Source organism: Papio anubis, chromosome 6 (assembly GCF_008728515.1).
Source record: "Papio anubis isolate 15944 chromosome 6, Panubis1.0, whole genome shotgun sequence".
In the NCBI taxonomy this organism is placed as follows: domain Eukaryota; kingdom Metazoa; phylum Chordata; class Mammalia; order Primates; family Cercopithecidae; genus Papio; species Papio anubis.
The window spans coordinates 97,228,043-97,251,107 of NC_044981.1; the positions used below are offsets into that span (position 1 = coordinate 97,228,043).

Here is a 23,065-nt window from a genome sequence, read left to right on the forward strand (position 1 = left end):
GAAACCCTCATAACTAACAAAATATGAAAAAACAATACATGGGGTTTACAAACCAGAAAGCTTGAAAATTCTCTTCTAATGCTATTTTTATCAAAAAATGGTTACTCATTAATATTTTAATTGGAACTTTGCATCATCTCAGATAGAACTGGAGTCTCCTGTCACTATATTTGAACAAGAATGTCCTAAAAGATTGTCTATTTTCTGAAATTAGCCTCTGCTCTCTCAATGGTTGTTGCTTGTTTACTAAAGTAATATGTAAATCTTTGATTTAAGCTTTTATTACACAGTGATTCCATTCTGCCACTGTGACCAAAAGTATCTGATTGCTGATCAAATTCTCTATATTCGTTTCACCTTTCCCCCACTCTCTGTTAGGTTCTGAGCTCATGCCCAAAGCACTGTCCACCAGGATAGTGGGAGGCATTTGGTGGTTTTTCACACTTATCATCATTTCTTCGTATACTGCTAACTTAGCCGCCTTTCTGACAGTGGAACGCATGGAATCCCCTATTGACTCTGCTGATGATTTAGCTAAACAAACCAAGATAGAATATGGAGCAGTAGAGGATGGTGCAACCATGACTTTTTTCAAGGTAAGTTCTGCTGGTTACCTGAAATTTACAAATTAAAATGATAGGACACAAACTTCTTTCGATTCACAAATGTAAGGGTGTAACAACGCTGTTATTTGTGCACAATTCTTAATAATAGCATATACCTCAAGGGGTGGAGAGTTGTACAACTGAACATATGCTCATCAAGACCAACCATTTTAATCTTTGAAAATGCTAAGGAGGTTTTGCTTTACAATATTTTATTCCTGTTTTGAGGAAAATCAGCCCAAGTGTAACATTTTTTCCCAGTAAGTTTTTCTTTTTGAATAACACAGAATGTATTTATTGAAACTGTAATAGTAGGATGTTCAGATTCTACAAAACTTTACTATTCCAGAAGAATAGAATGATTACTTGGAAAAATGTTTCCCATACACACATTTACTTTTGTTGAAATGAGGCAAGATTTAAGGGCTAAAAATACAGAATATTACATTCACCAAGGTAATATTCTGGGAGACACAGAGTTGAAAGGGGCTGTCCCACTGAACTCACAGTGGTGTCTACAGAGACAGCCCTGTGGAACATTTAAATGAAAGTGTGCTTGTAAAAAGTTTCTGTCATGTAGAGTGCCTTGCCCTCCTCTATTTTTTCTCTCTTCTCCTTACTCTGGCCCACTCACTGGGCCAGAGTAGACCAGTTGAGGGATTTCACTTTAGGCAGCTATTATCACTTTATAATTCCTTTTATATCTTACCAAGTATTTTTACATTTTTTGTAACTTGGGCAAATTTTTAAACATTGATATTTTCTTTCTGTGTTCACAGAAACACAACTGACAGTGCAAATGTGCAGTGGAAATAGTAATTTAAAAAAATAGATTAATTCAAGATATAAAATAAATTATTTCATGAAGCATTCATCAAGTTCCTACTGAGTGCCAAAAGTTACACCACACATTGAGTATTCTAGTTCTCACTTTCGAAGAGATTATAGTTTAGTTGGAGACAGAATAATAAATTTTAAAAAATCACTGAATTTGGTTTTATGTGACTTAAGTCAGTATTTTGTCAAATTATTTAACTTTCTTTGTAAAAAATTTATAAAAATTAATCAACTTTAAAATAAACTTCTGGACATCCAATTTCCAAAAAAATAAGATAAATTAGATTTAGTCAAATATTTTAAATTTAATTATTTTCAAGGTAAATTTCTCATATGACTAGATTAAGTATTGGATATGGATTTCACATTTACTTGGAAAATCACTGTTATATAATCAAATTTATTGAATAGTGAAATATAAGCAAAACATTACATTTAGTATGGTCCTATGTGACTATATTAATTGCAATGGATCAGTTTTTCTTAATTGAATATTGAGAATTTATAAAGATTTCCTTTCTTATAAAACTTGTTAATATTTTTGTGTTTTTGTAAAGAAATAAGCTGTTAGGCCAGGCGCAGTGGATCATGCCTGTAATCCCAGCACTTTGGGAAGCCAAGGTGGGTGGATCACTTGATCCCAGGAGATTGAGACCAGACTGGGCAACATGGCAAAATTCTGTCTCTACCAACAGCACAAAAATTAATCTGGTGTGGTGGCATGCACCTGTAGTCCCAGCTATCTGGGAGGCTGAGGCTGGAGAATCACTTGAGTTCGGGAGGCAGAGGTTGTAGTGAGCCAAGATGGTGACACAGCACTCCAGCTTGGCCAGTTGGAGTGAAATCCTGTCTCAAAAAAAAAAAAAAAAAAAAAAAAAAAAAGGAAAATAAATAAATAAGCTGCTGAAATTGCTAAATGTGCGTTGTTAGTGTCAACAACTTGAAGGAAGTGAATGCGTGATGCATTTAAATTATTCCAATATCCAGGTGACTTTTGAATTGAGTTTGTAAAATATGATAATACAAATATTGTAACTAACACAAAAATTTGACACCAGAAGTGTTTATTTCTGGTTCATAAACATTTCTGTTTTAATTTTTTCCCAGAAGACTCAAATATTTTGTTTTAAAGTTCAAATGTACTAGTAGCAAAGTTCATTTTTGAAAAATCAATTACCAAACATATTTTTTTCTTTATAAAGTTTTTATTTTTAAGCTTATTTTCTTAATTTTTTGTCTTTTCAGTCTTTCATTCTTTTTTTAATAGTTCAATTGCTTTCTGCTGTGCAATTTTTGCCTACTTTCACTTTTCATTGCTACTGACTTTTCTTCTTACTCCTTTTTACCTCGTGTTTTTCTCTCACATACAAGTGCCTCTAGCACCTTGAGAAAATCGACACAACACAGCTTTCTATTTCCAACAGCATATGTATTATTTCTTTAGACTTGTATCTGGAATGTACACAAGTCACAATAAAAAGCACACAGTGATAATCACTAAGTTGACAACTACCTTGTGTTGCTAATATTATCACATGCTGAATTCTGTTTTCCTACTGAAACAGGAAAAGAAAATTAGAATTCACAGGAATACATTAAATATTGATTTTTTTGGTGTTTTAATGTAGCCTTAAAATATTCCAATTTCGATTTCAGTATTTCACTTGTTAAGTATATAGTTATACCAGCTATTGTATGAAATTAAAAAAAAAAAATTCTAGCAGTCTAGAATTCGAAACTACGTACTCATTTTTAAGCTGTACAATGAACCAGAGACTATTGTGTATTTACATTTTATATGATTCTTTCATTTTTCAATTAACAGTCACACATACAAACACTCTAGGGAGCACCCTTAAGGCATTGACTTCTAAAGGAATCTCCATCTTGTTTTTACTAATTTAGCAAGACCCTGCTGTTAACTAATTGTTCTGGAATACTTCCTTCCAGAAAATTATTATTAAAAAAAATGATATAGTTTTGTTACTACTAGCAAGAAGAGCTGGCTCCAGATATCTGGTGTTAAAGGGTGTAAATCCTCAGTATTGCAAAGACATAGCAGAGTTACATAGCTGTTCTTCAACATTGCATAATTCCATGTCCAAAGACCATGATTGATTTTGTTCACTGAGCTCAAGGTGCTCAAAGTATATTATCTTCAAGAAAAATTCTTCCTTCTTTTTTTCTATATCCATTACACACCACACAGACTCTCCTCAGAGATAAATATAAAGCCATGACTGGAAAAAAATAATTCAAAACAGGAGATAGTGGTTCTCACGTTATTTTTGTGTAAGTAATGGAAAACTGCATGATATCACCAATATGTTCTTAATCATATTTAGATAGTAAAATAGATGACAGTCCAGGAATTTTATTAAGAAACATTAAAGGAGGAGTCAAAATGTACTTGGAATCAGGGAATTTAGTGTACTAGAACTGAAATTTCACCCCAGGGCTAACCATTATGCAAAATGTTACCAAGCAACAGGAACATTCTTTCCTCCCTGAAGTATAAAGGCTAGGAGAATGGAAGTCTATACATTATAGGATCAAAAATCACTCAGCTATAGCTTGTAGGTGTTATGGCCTCTTTTGAGAATTCTTGTATTTTTGAAGTGAGTCACATGTTTTACAAAATGATACTGAATACCCTTGTTTATATGAAATCCATGACTCAAGTTTTCCAACTTTTAGAAATTCTTTGTCTGGATTTGGCCTACCTGAAATTTCTGACTTTATTATGTATACTAATACATTATATCCATCTGAAAAATATAGTGTCAAAGGAAGAAACACGTGCTCTTTTGTATGGTCATTAAATTGTTGGCACATATTTTAAAAATGTAAGTTCCATCCAAATTGATGTATGCCAGTCCTGTGTTGCATTCTGTACCTTTACATGTCTTTCTCCAGTGCCCATTGTGCTCTTTTTTCATCCCCATCCTTCTCTACCAACCTAATTGGTTATAGTCTCTTTATTCCTTAGATTCTAATCTATACATCACTTATTCCAGGGAAACTCTCCTGACCCTTTTCATACCTAAATTACCCAGTCTGGGCACAGTGCTCCTCTTTTACATCCTTTTTTTTTTTTTTTTTTTTTTTTTTTACTTACGTTATTGTTAACTTACTAATCCAAGATGTGTTTTCTTGGTTCCTGTATGTTTCCACACTCTATGGCACAGCAGGAGAATAGGGATTGAATGAATCTATATCATTCACTTTTATACCTCTAGTCCTTGGCACTGAACTTACACATCTTGAGCTTATGTTAATTATTAACTGTCACAAGAATATTGCTTAACGAACAGCCAAAAACTTAGTGACATGTAATACAAACCTTTATTTATCTTCCAAGTCAGCTGTCCTTCTCACAGAAACTTGAGAGCCCAAGTTTCTACATTTGGAGACTCAGTTCTTTCTACACCAGGGTGACAGTGCTTTTACCAGTACAGTTTCTTCTTAACCTTTAAATGTGTCTAATTGATTCTGCTTATACTATAAAAGCCACACACGCTATTCTTTTAAAGGCATGCCTCTCTTCAGACTGAATCATTGCTACTTTGGGCTAGAAGATCTTTATCCAAATGAGAAAATCTACAAGGTATTGCCTTGACTTTTTTAGAGGTTTTAAGAAAGCATCTAAGGCATCATGCTTAATTTGATTCTTAATTAAGGCTTGTGGCCATGTTGAGAAAATTTTAAGAACTTTTGCTGGTTCGAGACACTGAAGATTAGAAATACGTTTGTTATCCAACCATGCAAGTTTTATCCCCTCTACATCACCTCTAAATTCAGCTTGCAAAGTGGTCAGTTCTTTTAAATTTTATTTTCCTCTCCTCCTCTTCCTCCTCTTTTTCCTTCTTCATCTCCTTGCTGTTGTTTTGATTGTTCTTTTCTTTCTTGTACTACCTTACATGTAGCTAAAACTAGCCAGCTGATACTTTGAACATTTTGTCATTTTGTTTGGCTATCTTTTGGCTAAACCCAAATGATTATTAGTTCATTTTCTGTCTTGTAAGTCACTACAACTACAACATGTAATTAAAAATAATATTTTACCCTATATTCATGGATTCCTATTTTCCCAGCCTCCTCCCATGATGATTTGATTATTATCTGCTATGTGTGCCCTAAGTCGATGCCACAGCTTTTCTTTATTGCAGCACCTTGCTACTTTTGTCAAATTCCATACAGTTATCCATTGGCACAATGAATTTTACATTCACTGATGGAAAACCTATGACAGAGGCTTTCAAGTATAATGTGTGATTATGTGTAAAATTTTATTATTCTGTAGGGTAGTCAAAGGTTTATCCAAAACATAGAGCCCTCTATAGCTTTCCCATTTTAATTATCTGCTAAAATTCATTGTTTTTGAAGTATAGGTAATTAAGTTAGGGATGAAAAACAAGTGGGTTATTCCATCCAAGGTAAAATGTTTTAATTTTTGGTACCGAGCAAAAGAGGATTTTTCTCGGGAGATTTTTCTCTTTCTTTCTTGTTTTCTCTGTCTCTCTCTCTCCCTCCCTTTCTTTTTTTTTTTTTTTTTTTCTTTTAACTTCTACAGCCTTCCTCTGCAAAGTACATTCTAAATTCCAGCTCATTTATCTTCAGACAACTTCTAAGGAAGGTAGGAAGCAATTATCATTATGCTCATTTAACAGATGAGGAAACTGGTCCACAAAGAGGTTAAATGACTTATTAATTGTAAAGACTATAACCAGGGAATGCATAGTATCACAATAAAGGTAATAACCAAAGATATAATCACATAAACCATCGTTACTCAAAAGAGTTAAGTGTATTAATCATTTTGGCTCACCCACATAACCTCAACTGCTTGATTATATTAAGTTTCTAAAACATTTGCCTTACAGCATTGGAGCAGATACAGCTATAACATGTTCTTTATAGTCTGCCACTTATTCTGATCTTACCAGTTCAATAATCTTCTAAAATTAAGTTCTGCTGGGGTGATAACATATGATAATATATGGTGGGGTGACAGTATATGTTTTGAAGTCTGAATTGCTAGTGTGGCATGCCTGCAATAATTTTTTTGAGACCTTGAGTGATTTTGCTTTAGTATACTACAAAAATATAAGTAACTTTTACATCGAGAGATAAAATGTAAAAAGTTGGTAGTTTACTGCAAATCCTTATTAGATCTAAAAACATACACTATTCATTAGAGATTGCTCCTAATTTTGTAAATATAGGCAAAACAGAATTCTTGTCCATTTTTATTTAGAGCAATGGTGGTTATACAAGTATAATATATATTTACTGTGAAGAGATTTACACATTAGCAGAGTAAATTTTCACAATTGCAACAATAGTGTGCTTTTCACATTGAAAAATGTTTTCTGAAATGAATGTTTATTTTCCTCTTGCTGTATTGGTGGTAAAACATTTTGAAAGTTCCATTTTGCATATGCAGAAAATTAACCTAAAAATAGTATTTAAAGATGATAAATATTATCTAGATTTTTTTTTTTTGAATTTTAGATATGTTTGGTTTTAGAGTTTATTCTTTAAATGTTTTTCATATTTTATATAGCAAGATTTCTAGTTAAGTGTAGTTGTCTGTAAGAAAAGATTTAGTAATTATTTGTCAGCACATGGTTAGAAATCAGGTTATGTCTTTTAGTGTGCACATGTTTATTATTATACAGATTCTAATAATTTTCCACCACTATCCAGAAGGAATGCTTTTACAATATGACAATTAGAAATTCTTTATGGTACTTCAGTAAGTATAGAGAGGATGTGTTAAAGAGCTACTCACATGAGTTGGCTTGTTTATTTAGGTGTTATTAACCAGCCACATAGCTTTTTCTCATGTCATTTTTATTTATTTTGAGTTGAATAGGGAGTCTTTTCTCTTTTGAGCATTTGTATTTCTCAGAGCTGTACTTTATTTTGTATGTCTAACTGAAAATTGAGAAAATATATGTTCTAAGGGACCTGAGGAGTGAACATTCATCTTTTCTTTGCAAACCTTTATCGTAGGTTTTTCTATCATGGGGATTGAAAGCATAAAGTTCTATATTTGAGACTTGGGAGAATTGTACGTGAGACTTCGTGTTTATCTAATGGAGACTGAATTAAGAAGAGATGACTTTTAAGTGACATTAAGGATGTGGTATTAATTGGCCTACTCTATAAATTGATATTGAATTGGGTTCTGAGCAAGAGCTTTGAGATTTGTGTTCCTGTAGTTTTCTTGCCTGAGCTTGTTTTACTACCCTATAATATTTAGTGAACTACTTCTGCTCCTTTCCTTGTTGTGAAAAAAAGTGCTATTTTAACTGGCAAGGGCAAATTAGTTCACAATTCTGATTTATATATTGCTTTGTGTTACCTGAGAATCCCTCAATATTCCTTTGCAGATCTAAACTAAAACAAAATGTTTGTCAAACATAACATACTGTTCTAACTTGGAAGACGAAATACCTGATATACTTCGGTTTCTAAGCCAAAAACTATTCTTGCCAACTTGCTTGCAAATTACTAATTAGGAAATAGCTATGTCTATTTAGAACACAAAGAAACTTTATTTTTAATTTTTTGTTTGTTTCACATATTGAAGTTTATAGATAATCTTTTTTTTTTCTTTGTGCTTTAATGAGTTAAACAAAATATAAAAGCTTGATGTGGTTGATCACCAATGTGTCTGGGCAGTCAGAATATATTAATGGTTAATATTGTCAATAAAATTTTTATTTGTTCATGTTGCTGTGTTCTTCATTGTCCATCAGAAAATTTTTTTCTAGAAATCTGAAATAAATATCTCAGTGAAGATTTTTATAGGCATAGAATTTTTCTAACTTGCCCAAATTATTTTTCCTTTATGAATGGTGTTGAAATACTGAATGTGGGAAATTCATTACAGTTAACATTAGATTACATGGTAGTATTTTGTTCAATAAAATAAGGTTGGTATTTTAAAGTGTTGTTATATTTTTATTAGTGTCTAATATAGTTTTAATATAAATTGGTCATGTTTGATACAAATATTTAAAACATGACTAATTATTTATTATGTCTTTGGTTTATTTGTGTAGTAAGGAAGTTATTTTTACTCAGAGAGGCTGTCTCCCTCCCCCTTTCCTCATCTAACACACAATTTATTGTACGTGAGACCTGATCCTATGTTTATTACAGGGATTTGCATAAGGACTACAGGAAACCAACACCATTTTACTATGTTCCCATTGCGAGAAATAAAATGGTGCCTTTGAGTAAAGCTGCTTCATCAGACGCTAGTTCAGCATGCCAAGTTAAAGCCATCAATGGTGAAACAGCAGATGTGAAGGCTAGTTGGCATGAAAGCATATGAGTCAAAGACTTTCCTATGGGAAAGAAAGTGCTTCATTACACTTTATCTATGGTGAGAACATTGGGTTTATCAAGCTGTCTGAAAATTAGAATATGATGAGTTTTATTGCTCTCGCTCTGCCAGAGTGAATTCAATGGTTAAAAAGAAAGCAATAATACCATTTTGGGAATTATAAGAAGTGATTAGAGTTTTAGCATATTTAAACTTGGAAGGAGCAGCAACTTTTATCTTAGAAAGTAGCCTCTCTAAAATATCTAAGGGACAGAAGTTTAATCCCTTTCTAATTGCTACATTTGCAATATGTATTAAAGCAGCTTTGGGCACTTTAACTGAATAAAGAAGTTGTATGTTTGACTGAACTGTAAAATCTGAGAAACAATGTTTTAATGCCTTGGAAAACATGTGCATGAGGCCCTTCCACTCCAGCGTACACTAGTACACTATGGTTCTCTCCCTCTCTTGTCCTCCCTCCTCTACTCTGTGCAAGGACCATTCCTGCTGTTTGTCAAGTCAGGATGGCAGCTCAAGCACCATGACCCACCTCATCAGTCTTAGGAGAGAGGGCCCCACAGGGAGTGAGAAAACTCGAAAATCAGTTAATATAGTGATGTTGAGCTAGCATGTCAAGTGCTGGATAATGGATAATAGTTGTCACTGTAAGAGTTTATAGCTACTGGTTAGGCAACATTCTGAAGGAAATTCAAGAAGGACTTATTTTGGGTGCAAAAAGTAGGCTGAGATAAATATTATTCAAAAATACCTTGACATTCTAAAAATTGTAGTGCTTTATATCTTACATAAAAAAACTAAAATGACAAATTCCATTTATTCTATATAAATTGCTGAATAGAAGTATCATTTGGTATTTTTGCAACAAACATACAAACAAAAAAACCCAGACTCTTAATTTGTTAAAGTTTGGAGGAAATTATACTTATTGACATTGTGACTATGAAATATCTATTGATCTGTTTGGGGGTGGGGGATATTGCTGCTCTGACTTTTGAGTATCGGTAAAGACATATTGTTCTCATTTCTTAGATAGCCCATTAATTATAAGGCGAATATCCTGACATTTGTACTTAATTTAAAATATCCTTGGCAGTTTAATGGTCTTGATTTTCCACTTTATTATGCTGTCTTTTCAGTGAGAAGCTATTCTTTTGTTGCAAAGGCATTTTAGACTAATTAGCATCTTTGGCCAGCTGAATTTTCATTTGTTCATTTGTTTTCCTGTCTCTTTCCAAAAGCCAAATTATTCTAAAAACCGTAATATCACTGTGCTGTTTGTTATTAAGAGCTGATTGAAGATACCACATACTAGTTAAGTTTTTTTTTTCTTTCTTTATGAAGCAAAAGGAGATTTACTATTATTTGCTGCTGCTGCCATCTTCAATGTTAGACTTTTATTTAAAGACAATACTGTACAATTTTTCTTCTTGGGAGCAAGCATGATGTCAAGTGATGCACCCTTCTGATGCTCAATGATCTTACCACTTTATCATGCATATTTGCAAGGATGAAGTACAGTTTGTAAATCATCTCTATTTATTTTACATTCTTCTCCTTAACACCAGATAGATCTGGAAAAGGACAAAATAAATTTTGGAGCTTGTTCTTAAGTGTTGGTAACTGCAAACTGAGTATAATAAATTCCTCAAAAATACTGCTTTAAGAAATAAAACTTGGTTAAACATTAATGGTAAATGTCTTATTCTTAAAGGGATCTTACTCTGAAATAACTTGAATCTTTGTTTTTATGCTGTGATATTAGTGGCTGTGGCAGTGCCTAGAATTGTTTAATTGCCTAATGCACAAAGGTGAGCACTTTGATTGATGTGTATTCAGAGAAGTTCTTTAATAATTTTATAAATAAAGAACTCTCCAGATGACTGAATGTGTCTGCGTGTGTGTGTACATGAAAAAGTGTGTTCTGTAAGAATAAGGTATGCTTTCTTAATTTGAGTTAAATTATGGATGATTATATAATTCATTTTTCTATACCCAGTTTCCATCTTAAATCTATTTAGAGAGAGAATAGTTCAGGGTTGGCAATAAAATGTACTTTTACATTTTCTGATAGTATTTGAATTATGCTTCTGATTGTCATTAGCCTATTGTATACACCAGAGCACAAGTGAAGTTCAGTGAAAAGATTTGATTATCTCTAAAGGTAGGTGTTTCATTTATTAAATATTGTAATTACAGCTAATTGGAAGCTACACATTAAATTAGTTTGCTTTGTAGGTCCCTTGACTGTTTTCAGAACACTATGAGCTTATGGTTCATTTCAATTTATTACAAAAACAATTCAATAAAAGCCAAAGAATTGGGAAACAGCATTACTAATGGATATAATTGATTGTTGAGTCAATGTAATAGTTTTACATAATTATTAAAGGCATAGACCAGGTTGTGGCATGAAATTCTACATTCCTCACTGAATACAGATTTATTTAATTTCTCTGGGCTTCTGCTTTTTTCAATTTATCTCCCATAGATAAACTGAGAGTATATGTCTTAAATATATTGTGCATATACCACTGAACATATACTAAATTCCCAATATATATTTGCTATTATCCTTATTGTGAGAAGCTTTAATGTTGAATTATTACATTTCTGTAGCAGATGAATCCATTTCCCCCAAAATGAATACCGTACTTTTGCTAATACAGGTTACCTATGGTTAATGCTATGATCTGACACTCAGTTGCATTCTCATTTCATTAATAACTCGGTCCTGATTTTAGATTATTGATAAACAAATATTCTGGATTACTCTCTAATCCTACTGAAAAGATAAATACATCAGGAATCTGTTTCCATGTACACATTACAGATAGTCAGTCTTTTAAAATGGATTTTATTATTTTAGAGCAGTTTCATGGTGACAGTAAAATCAACATCGTGGGACTTTAAATATATCAGTTCACATTCTTCAAGAGTTTTTATCAACCTTCCCTTTCAACACCAGAAAATAAAAACCTGACCTGACTCCAACAAACAGATAGAACTAAACTGAGTAGTTTAGGATTCCATATTGTCAGAATGAAAAGTGGTGACAACCCAAGATGGTTATGGATGAGTGAAATGAATTTTATTAAAAATGATCTTTTTAAATGATCTACCTGGAAAATTTTAACTATTAGGGAGGTGTTTCAGAAAGGATGCCCCCAATTTGGTGGTGATAGTTATGATGAGAGCTATGTTGAAGAAAGTGTTGATTGTGACAGAGGCCCCCTTGGAAATTTAGAAAAAATGTATGTTTGTGAGGAAAAAAAAATAATTAACTTTCAGATAAACAGCAAAAGTTATTCACAAGAAGCCAAATATATTAGTAGCAAAAGAAAACACTTCCAAATTTAAAAATATGTCTGCCTTTGAAGCTGGCTGAGAACTAATTTTTGTGCAGACAGTTTGCTTGAGATCACTGTATGTGGCCTTTGTTTTAATGAAGCAGCTTATGAGTAGCATCAAGGCTTCTAGGCTTTACTTTCAGAACTGCTGTTTCCCTGGGGGCCTAACAATTGCAAGTGGCCCTTTCATTGATTTTTATACTGATGCCAGAGCATACATAATCATTTTAGTCAAACTCTTACAGCTAAAACAAGTAAATCTATTGCATTTTGAAAATAAAAATGGTGGCTAACCTGTTCCCATCTTTATTTGTTGTTATTATTTTTTTCTGCATTGTTAGTAGCCATGTAATTGCTGCACGTCTACCTTTCTCAGTCATCTTTATTCTGGGTGATGTTTCTTTCCTAATCTCAGGCCTAACGTGTCGTCCCTGCTATGTCCTGGAAATGAGGTTGCAGTGATTTACTAGCCATTAGAGAAACACTTTAGCATGTTGTCTTATTTCCCTTATTTGAATTCCACAACACTGTGAAAGTATCAAAAGTAGTAGTGTACTCTAAAAGTCTTCCAAGAAATTTTACTATGTAAGGCTAAAGAATCAGACTAGACTTGTATTTTCTTTCTTTTTTTTTTTTTTTTTTTTGAGACGGAGTCTCACTCTGTCGCCCAGGCTGGAGTGCAGTGGCCGGATCTCAGCTCACTGCAAGCTCCGCCTCCCGGGTTTATGCCATTCTCCTGCCTCAGCCTCCCGAGTAGCTGGGACTACAGGCGCCCGCCACCTAGCCCGGCTAGTTTTTTGTATTTTTTAGTAGAGACGGGGTTTCACCATGTTAGCCAGGATGGTCTCGATCTCCTGACCTCGTGATCCGCCCGTCTCGACCTCCCAAAGTGCTGGGATTACAGGCGTGAGCCACCGCGCCCGGCCTAGATTTGTATTTTCTTATGGCTTCTAATAAAACAGTTGTGCTTATAGAGCACATGTAATACATCTAGTGCAATGAGGAGTAAAATATGAAATTTGAATTATTTAATTTTAATTAGTTAAATTGAAATTTTAAAACCAAAGCAGTGTAAGACATTTTTTCAATAAACTTACACATATATTTCTAATTTTTTTTTTTTTTTTTTTTTTTTTTTTTTTGAGACGGAGTCTAGCTCTGTCGCCCAGACTGGAGTGCAGTGGCATGATCTTGGCTCACTGCAAGCTGCGCCTCCTGGGTTCACGCCATTCTCCTGCTTCAGCCTCCCAAGTACCTGGGACTACAGGCACCCGCCACATCGCCCGGCTAGTTTTTTGCATTTTTAGTAGAGACGGGGTTTCACTGTGTTAGGCAGGATGGTCTCAATCTCTCGACCTCGTGATCCGCCCGCCTCGGCCTCCCAGAGTGCTGGGATTACAGGCGTGAGCCACCGCGCCCAGTCTAAACATGCATTTCATGTTAACCTTTGCCTTGTGTAAGATGTTGTATTATAGAGCATGTGATTGGTGCATGAGTTATTTCCAACACATCAGTAATCTACTCAGTGGCAATGATTTGATTTGGTTTAAATGGTTTCTTCTATGTCCTACTTTAACATTATGATGTGTTTATTTGAATATTTTATGTAGGTGGAATAAATTACAGTTATAACTATCTAAACTATATGATTATTAAATTGAAATGCATACTATTATTTTAATCAAAATAAATTATTTTTCTAGTTTAAAAAATACATATGGGCAAAGTTTCTAATTTAAAATGAAGTTACACTATTAAAAAGAATTAAATGAAAATGTAGAAACTGGTATTACAACTGGAAGAGTAAAGAATAAGAGAGTTTGGATAAGGATATGTGAACTGATTTCACCATGAATGAACATTGCCATTTGCTACAACAAAGCAAAATGGAAAAGTTGTTTGTCATATGTATTTTTTAGATATTAAATTGGTCATTATCAACATACATTCTCAGAAAATACAAACTGAATTTGACATGCAATTTTTTTTAAATAGTAAATAAAAGAAAAAAAAGGAAGTTAATTAACAAAACTTAGAGTCAAATGTTCAGTACATTTAAAAATATGTTTTGACGTAGTCTGAAGTTTCGCTTTTGAACTGTTACACAATGGCTTGGATTTTTAAACAAAGAAGACCACTTTTGGATGGAAAGATGGTAACATACGTTATTTCAATTATGATTATTTTGTTACAAAGTTGTAAAAATAAGATTAAAAGAAGTATTTTAAATAAGCAAAAGATCTTTAATCAACTAAAATATTGTCCGTAGTTTACAATAACAATGGGAAAAATCAGTTGATCCTAATTTTCAAAAATGGCAAACAAGTGCTTTTTTAGATTAGAATGAGGTATACAATATGAGAAACTGTCCAATTAATATTTTGAGTACATTTTTTCCTCAAAGGACTCCCAGATTTAGGAGAAAAATTTCAATTTTTGAACTAAAGAACTAGTGGTATAGATTTTTTTTGTATCTTTTACAGCTATTAAATATTAATTTAAGCTAGAAATAGAAAATGTAGTTTATTACAAGATGGTCATGATGATGGATGCTCCAGCTATGTCAGGTTAAAAAAAAACCCACGGATTTATTATAATTTTAAAACAAAAGAGTGATGTTTTTCCTTGATATAATTTGGCTCTGTTTCCCAACACAAATCTCATGTCAAATTGTAATCCTCGTGTGTTGAAAGAGTGGCCTGATGGGAGATGACTGGATCATGGTGGCATTTTCTAATGGTTTAGCACCATCCCTATTTTCAAGTAGTTCTTTACAGCACTGTGAAACAGACTAATACAGAAATTGGTACCAGGAGAGTAGGGCACTGCTATAAAGATACCTGAACATATGGAAGCAACTTTGGGACTAGGTAACGGGTAGAGATTGGAACAATTTGGAGGGCTCAGAAGAAGACAGGAATATGTGGGAAAGTTTAGAACTTCCTAGAGACTTGTTGAATGGTTTTGACCAAAATGCTTATAGTGATGTGGACAATGAAGTCCAGGCTGAGGAGGTCTGAGATGGAGATGATGAACTTATTGGGAACTGGAGTACAGGTCACTCTTGTAATATTTTAGAAAAGAGACTGGTGTCACTGTGCTCCTGCTCTAGGGATCTGTGGAACTTTGAACTTGATAGAGATGATTTAGGATATTTGGTGGAAGAAATTTTGAAGCAGCAAAGTATTCATGATGTGGTCTGGCTGCTCCTAACAGCATACAGTCATATGTGTTCACAAAGAGATGGTCTGAAATTAGAACTTATGTTTGAAAGGGAAGCAAAGAATGAAAGTTTGGATAAATTTCAGCTTGAACATGTGGTAGGAAAGAAAGATTCATTTTCTGAGGAGGAATTTAAGCAATTGGCTGCAGAAATTTGCATAAATAAAGAAGATTAGAATGTTAATGGTCAAGACAATAAGGAAAATTGTCTCCAGGGCATTTCAGAGATCTTTGTAGCAGCTCCTCCCTTCATAGACCCAGAGGCCTAGGAGGGGAAAAAAAATGGATTCATGGGCCAAGTCCAGAGCTCTGCAGCTCTGTGCAGCCTCAGGACATGGCACCCTGAGTAGCAGCCACTCCAGCTCCAGCCATGGCTCTAAGAATCCAAAGTATAGCTCAGGCCATTGTTTCAGAGAATGCAAACCCCAAACCTTGGCAGCTCCATGTGATGTTGAGCCTGTGGGTGCATAGAAGGCAAGAATGAGGTTTGGAATCTTCACCTAGATTTTAGAGGATGTATGGGAACACATGGATGTCCAGGCTGAAATTTGCTGTAGGGGTGAAGCCCTCATGGAAAACCTGCACTAGGTGTGGAGGGGAAATGTGTGGTTGGAGCCCCCACACAGAGTCTCCACTGGGGCACTGCCTAATGGAAATGTGAGAGAAGGGCCACTGTCCTCCAGATTCCAGAATAGCAGATCCACCAACAGTTTGTATCTTGCACCTAGAAAAGCCACAGAAACTCAACACCAGCCCATGAAAGCAGCTGCAGAGGCTGTACCCTAAAGAGCCACAGAAGGAAAGCTGCCCAGGCCTTGGGAGCCCACCTCTTGCATCAGCATACCCTGTATGTGAGACATGTAGTCAAAGGAGGTTATTTTGGAACTTTAAGATTTAATGACTGCCCTACTGGATTTTGGAATTCCATGGGGCCTGTAGCCCCTTAGTTTTAGACAGTTTTTCCCTATTGCAATGGGAGCATTTACCCAATGCCTAGATCTTCATTGTATCTTGGAAGTAACTAACTTGTTTTTGATTTTACAGGCTCATAGGCAGAAAGTATTTATCTTGTCTCAGATGAAACTTGGATTGGACTTTTGGGTTAGTGCTGGATAATCTTGGAAAAGCATGATTGCGTTTTGAAATATGTGAGAAGGACATGAGATTTGGGAGGGGAAATGATGGAATGATTGGTTGGCTCTGTGTCCCTACCCAAATTTCATATAGAATTATAATCCCCATGTTTTGAAGGAGGGACCTGGCAGGAGGTGATTGGCTCATGGGGGTGGTTTTTAATGGTTTAGCACCATCCCCCCAATACTGTCTCATAAGTGAGTTCTCATGAGATCTGATCATTTTAAAGTGTGTGGCACCGACCTCTTCTCTCTCTCCTGCTACCACGTAAGGCATGTCTTGCTTCCCCTTCACCTTCTATCATGATCGTATGTTTCCTGAGCTCTCCCCAGCCATGTAGAACTTTGATTCAATTAAACCTCTTTTCTTTGCAAATTACTCATTTTTAGATAGTTCTTTATAGAAGTGTGGAAATGAACTAATAAATCCTTTTAGCTTTACTATATGACACTGAAATTATTTGTGTTCAGTTTTCTGAAGCAGACTCTGTGAAAAGTGTCATAGACACAGTTGTTAATATTATGTAGTATATATGTGTAAGTGCTATGACTCATTGCCAGTTTATAGAACTGTTGAAAGAAATAGGAGATAACAAATGTAATGGCTTTGTAGTTTTTTGCCAAATTGTTTTTTGGTTGAGTCAAAGAATACAAAGTAAAATGTTTCATGAAATTAAATTATTTCTAGATATTCAATAATCAAAGATAAAAATGATAGTTTGTTTTATGTTTTTTGCACTAATATCACACTGAACCAAAACAAACTAAATTGAAGTTCCAAAGAAAAAATATTTTTTATCTGGATAGCTGTAATAATTCATGTTATAATAATAAAGATCAATAAAAGTGATTTTTCACATATTTTTAAAAAGTCAATATACAGATTTTAGTTGCTGTCAGCAGTATTATAGCAACCTTGTAGTTTCAAAAACTACATGTAAAATTAAAAAAACTCTGTTTTGAGATTGATAAATTTAGAGTTTTTCAATTTATACAATTTTCCTTTTACTTCAGTGTTAATAATTCTTAGTTGACATAACCATTAGTAAATTACTTCACTTGGAAAGATAAACAGACATAACTTTTGAAACAAGAATATGTTCTTTGAAGCCAGATTAATTCTTAAAAAGTTAAAAAAGATGAACAAGTTTTACCAACATGTTATGTATGTTACAGGAAAATTGCTTTTACTACTTAGTTCAATTATTGGAAATTTGTTTGAAACAACTTGGGTATATGCAAATAGTATTTTAACTGAATTTTTTTTTAGCTTTTTAGGTTTATGCAGTCAATACAACTTAAGTGTCTTAAATGAAAAGTTAGTGTCTGAATTGAGATATGTTTTCAATGAAAATTTACATTTGATTTCAAAACAAAAATAATGTGAAACATCTCTCTAATAATTTTTATATTGAGAATGTCTTGTAGTCACTTAAAATCCACTAAATTCAAAATGGAGTCTTTATTTGTCCCCAGTTTCATCATTTCATGATTATTCTCCATTCTTACAGAGGGCAATGCCATCAATGCTCTTGCTCGCCTCTCATATCTAACCCATAAGCATGTACTTTTGGTTGTAACTTCAAAATACATTGCATCTAAAAGCTATTCACAGCTCTCCATATCTATCACCAACACCTTAATCTAAGTAATCAGTAAGCTGTTTAGTAAGCTCAACACCTTAATTTAAGTAGTCAGTCAGCCATTTAGTAAGCTTATAAGTTTACTACTATTTTGTCCGCATTATCAATTGTTCCATTTCGATCACTTTCCTAAGAATATTTAAAGGGATCACAAACAAAGAAATCAACGTAATTCCTTCTGTAAAGTGAGTTTTCTCTGTATTTTTTACTTATAACACATATTTCTTCCATGATAACATTCTAAATTCACTGTTTTCATTTATGTTATTCTTCTTGTGAGTAGAATGTGAATTTCATGAGGTCAAAGACTTAGTAACTAGAGCATTCTGGTAGATAAAAGGTTATCTACTGTTTTTCTTTTTCATTTTTATGAGATAGCAAATTAATCCTTGTAAGTAAATTAATCAATATAAGATTATTAATCATAATCTTTAATCATTTTTATGATATAGTAAATTAATCAATATAAGTAAAATAACTAAGCCAGGACAAACCAGTTTACATACCCTAATTGTTATAAAATATAACATATACACAGGATAATTTTCCAAAACATAATTTGCACATTAGGTGTTTCAAGATTACTAAAGTTAGTATGTTAAGACATATTTCGAAAGTGAAGAAAATGGAAATAAGACAATAATTATTAACCAGAACACAAACATGCACACACATCTTCTGATATATATAATATGTATGTGTATGCATACACATACATACCTGCATATATAATGAAACTGGAGAAATGCTATAAACATAACTTCAGAAGATTTTCTAAGCCTGGGCAACAGCCCCCATCTTTTACAAAAAATAAAAACATTAGTCAGGGTGTGGTGGCACATGACTGTAGTTCCAGCTACTCAGGAGGCTGAGGTGGGAAGATCATTTAAGCCTGGGAGGTTAAGGTTGCAGTGAGTCACATTCACTCCACTGCACTTATTCTTGGACTGCTGTTGAAAAAAAAAAAAAGAAAGAAAAGAACATTTTGATTTTTAATTTGCTATTATGAATAATGCTTATTTGTAAGTACATAAGTAACAAACTATCTAATCATTGAATTAAAGGAATATGACAGAATCTTCCATCAAAGCCATGATTGCACCAGAACAAGTTAACACAGGCAAGGCGATTATTGCAGTACAGAGGAGATGCCAGAATTCAGTCTGAACTCAATTCTACTGCACAAAGGACTGGAGGGTGTTTAAAAGTTGGGGAGGGGCATGGAGGCAGAGTCTCATTGTAAACCATTTATTTTTGTTAGTTGGTCCTACCCAATGGAAAACAAACTTTCTGTTATCTTCATGACAGGAGATAGTTCTACAACTTGGAGCAAGGTACCCACTGAAGTTAGATTTCTACCTTCCCACAGAGAATGTTAGATAGGGACACTAGCTTCCTAGATGATTACAGCTCAAAAGGGGCTCCTAGGACCTTGAGCAAGACATTACTACCTTGTAATATTAGCAAGAAATTTTTAAAAAGATTTACATTCCAAAAGAGGCAAAGAAAGAATTTGCAATTATAAATTTTCAAAGGTGTGCTCTAAGAAAAGGGACGTCAGGGGCTTAGAGTCCAGAAGAAGCATGCCTAAAGTTTAATCAAGCTGAAATGAATGAAATTGTCTTGATCACTTGATATAACACCCTTTAGAGACATTGAAGTAATTTTTAATACTAACAGTATGTAACAGGGTGATTCTCCTTCCTATTCTCATTTTTAGTGTGAATTATAGAGTATTGAGAATTTTTAATGAAGGAAATATTATCATTCTTTTAGTTTGAGTTATTTTGATCTTAACAGGAATTAAACGTTTTAATCTGTTTATAACAAAGAAACTTTAATCTTACAAACTTAAATGTTGGAACATCATTGTTTTAATTTGGTTTAAAAAATTGTATGCAGTCTACATTCCACTAAGTTTCTTAACCTATAAAGCAAGTACTTTTTAAGGAGCTGTATAGGTACAGAGATTCATGTTAATGGCATTTAGCTCATTGATAATTATGTTGTAGCTAAGCTGAGAAAGTGTGATACAAGAGAAACACTTGCTTATTTAAATACATCAGCTTTATTTCCTTCTGTTTGCTTTGTTAAAACATGCATATAATTTTGGATAAAAATGTGTTGGATACTGAAAGCCTGCCTCTTATTATAACAAAGGCATTAATTAGACATGAGAGGTCCATACCATGATCTCAAATGTTATATTTCAATACACGTGTTCAGAAGGTAATCTTTCAGACATTAGTAAGTATGTTAAATGAATTTTCCTATAATCCTGAGCACCTACATCCATACTTTATCCTTTGGTATTTGTCAGACATGCTTAACCCCAACTAGGAGAATGTTCTTTTTATTAATAATTATTTCAGGTAATACTTGATTAGGTCTCATGAGTGCTTGGCAGTCTTCATATTGGAATGAAGAAGTCTGTGTGAACGTTTACCAGAATGTAGAAACCTTGGAATATTTGACAAATATTTATTTTTAAAAAATGGACTCTAATCTCAGTTTTAATTTACACATATTTCAGTTTGTTTGTTTGTTTAGAAAATATTACTATTACCTTTAAGTTGACTTTTTAGAGAAGTTTTACAAGTACATTATTTTTAAATACAAGAACAAATGGGAAAACTGAGTTAAGTTTTATATGGCAGTGGTGATAGAATGGTTGGGTAGGAGCATGAATACTGAGCAATTATATTTATTATGTCCTTATTCCTGTGTCTTCAAAACAGAAAATGATTTGAAGAATCTTAGAACTGTCTTTTTTATTAAAGTCTCTTCCATTTTTCAAGTAAGTGACATAAGCCACAAGTTACTAGTTTTTAGATCTAAATCAGAGCCAATGTTAACCATCAGTGCCATTTTTAACATGTGGTCAATTCCTTAACTATATATATATTTTATATATATAAACACATATACATTTATAATATATATCATTATAGTTATATATAATATAGTTATATAAGTATAGTTATATATAGTAATTATAATATAGTTATATATATAGTTATATATATACACACACACACATATATATGATATATATGCATGCAGATTTTTCAGAACCAGAATAAAATGTTAAAAGATATTTTTTATTGTTTTAATTAGAGACAGGGTCCCACTACGTTGCCCAGACTAGTCCTGAATTCTTAGGCTAAAGTGACCCCTGCTGCCTCAGCCTCCCAAAGCATTGGGATTACAGGGATGAGCCACTGTGCCTGGCCTAAAAAAGACTTTAAAGCAAAACAAGAAAACAATCAAATTGCATGTATTAATTAAACAAAGTAAATAAACAGATATGAAATTGCCAATATGAGGCAAACTCAGGGCAAATTTAATTTGCACCTGGGCACATTTACAGAATTTTGACATGTCAGGTACTTGAGTATTCATCAAATGTGTAATTTCCTCCAGTTGTAGCACACCCACTGTTTAAAGTTGTATTCTGAAAATATAAATCCACCACTTAAAATAATTGCTTATTTTATTAATTCAAATATACACACCCATTGATTAATAAATTATCAACAATTTAACTTTATGATAAAAATAATGTGTATATTCTATCTTGTCTCATCATTTCTTTTGGCTATCTGTGATGGAAAGGGAGAATGGGATAGCTTTTGTTGTTGTGTTTTTGCAACATTTTTTTTTTTTTTCTGGGTACCAACACTTTTCTTTTGCCTCCATAGGATTTTTAAATCCTATGGAGCCTTATAACCTTATAACCATGTTAAATGCCTAGATTTGATTGTAATAGAAGTTTATCAAATTCTTTTAATTTACACACACTCAGGTTTCTTGTCAGTTCTGGAAACTCCTCTTTGATTATTTTTTTGTTGTTGGTGCTATACTTTTAAGTTCTGGAATACATATGCAGAATGTGCAGGTTTGTTACATAGGTATACACGGTGGTTTGCTGCACCCATCAAACCTCATCAACATTACGAATTTCTCCTAAGGCTATGCCTCCCCTAGTCCCCCATCCCCCAACTAGCCCCAGTGTATGATGTTCCCCTCTCTGTGTCCATGTGTTCTCATTGTTCAACTCTTATTTATGAGTGAGAACATGTGGTGTTTCGTTTTCTGTTCCTGTGTTAGTTTGCTGAGAATGATGGTTTCTATCTTCATCCATGTCTCTAAAAAGGACATGGACTCATCCTTTTTTATGGCTGCATAGTATCCCATGGTGTATATCTGCCACATTTTCTTTATCCAGTCTATCAATGATGGGCATTTGGGTTGTTTCCAAGTCTTTGCTATTGTGAATAGTGCTGCAGTAAACATACGTGTACATGTGTCTTTATAGTAGAATTTTTTATAATCCTTTGGGTATATACCTAGTAATGGGATTGCTGGGTCAAATAGTATTTCTGGTTCTAGATGCCTGACGAATCATCATACTATCTCCATGTTTTTAAAAATGTTATATGTCTCAATCATGCTGATTTCATCTTCAGGAACAGAACAGAAATGAGAGAATGCGAAATGAATGAGATCTGACATTGGTTTTAGGACCTCTATTAAATAACTTTCTCATTTTTTACTTCTTTTTTTTTTTTTCTTTTCCTATCATTCTGGAAAAAATGTTAAAATTGGTCTTTCATACTATTGATTTTATTTTGAAAATGTTATTCTTCCTTTTATTAGCTGCAATACTGATTTTAATTTTATTGCATTTTTAGTTCCTTTCAACTCTTTCTAATCTCTATTTCTCATTTTAATCTCCTGATTTTAAGAAAATCAGCCTGTTTTGTAAGTTTTTTTTTTTTTTTAACCTGTTTCCAAAATCTTAGAGGCTTGTATCACATTGGGACTACAAAATGGGTTTCCATTTTTTTTGTTGTTGTTGCTGGTAATAAATCATTTTCTAAAATCTCTTCTCCCTTTAAGTTATCAAGATAATACT

At 33.4% G+C, this 23,065-nt stretch overlaps 1 protein-coding gene across 8 annotated transcripts in view; it reads left to right on the plus strand.

Moving 5' to 3' along the window:
• GRIK2 (glutamate ionotropic receptor kainate type subunit 2) overlaps nt 1-23,065 on the plus strand; it is a 684,613-nt gene that overhangs the window by 559,358 nt on the left and 102,190 nt on the right. For 5 of the 8 annotated variants that reach the window (XR_002521364.2, XM_021936816.2, XM_031667694.1 and 2 more), the window contains one exon: nt 379-596. Coding sequence is in view for 7 of the 8 variants with exons in the window: in XM_021936816.2 (XP_021792508.1) it covers nt 379-596 (218 nt within the window). In the remaining variant the exon portion in view is untranslated. Of the gene's footprint in view, nt 1-378; nt 597-6,015; nt 6,890-7,460; nt 10,683-23,065 lie in introns of those variants that run through there. The other 3 variants (XM_021936819.2, XM_021936820.2, XM_021936818.2) reach the window with 3 other exon arrangements.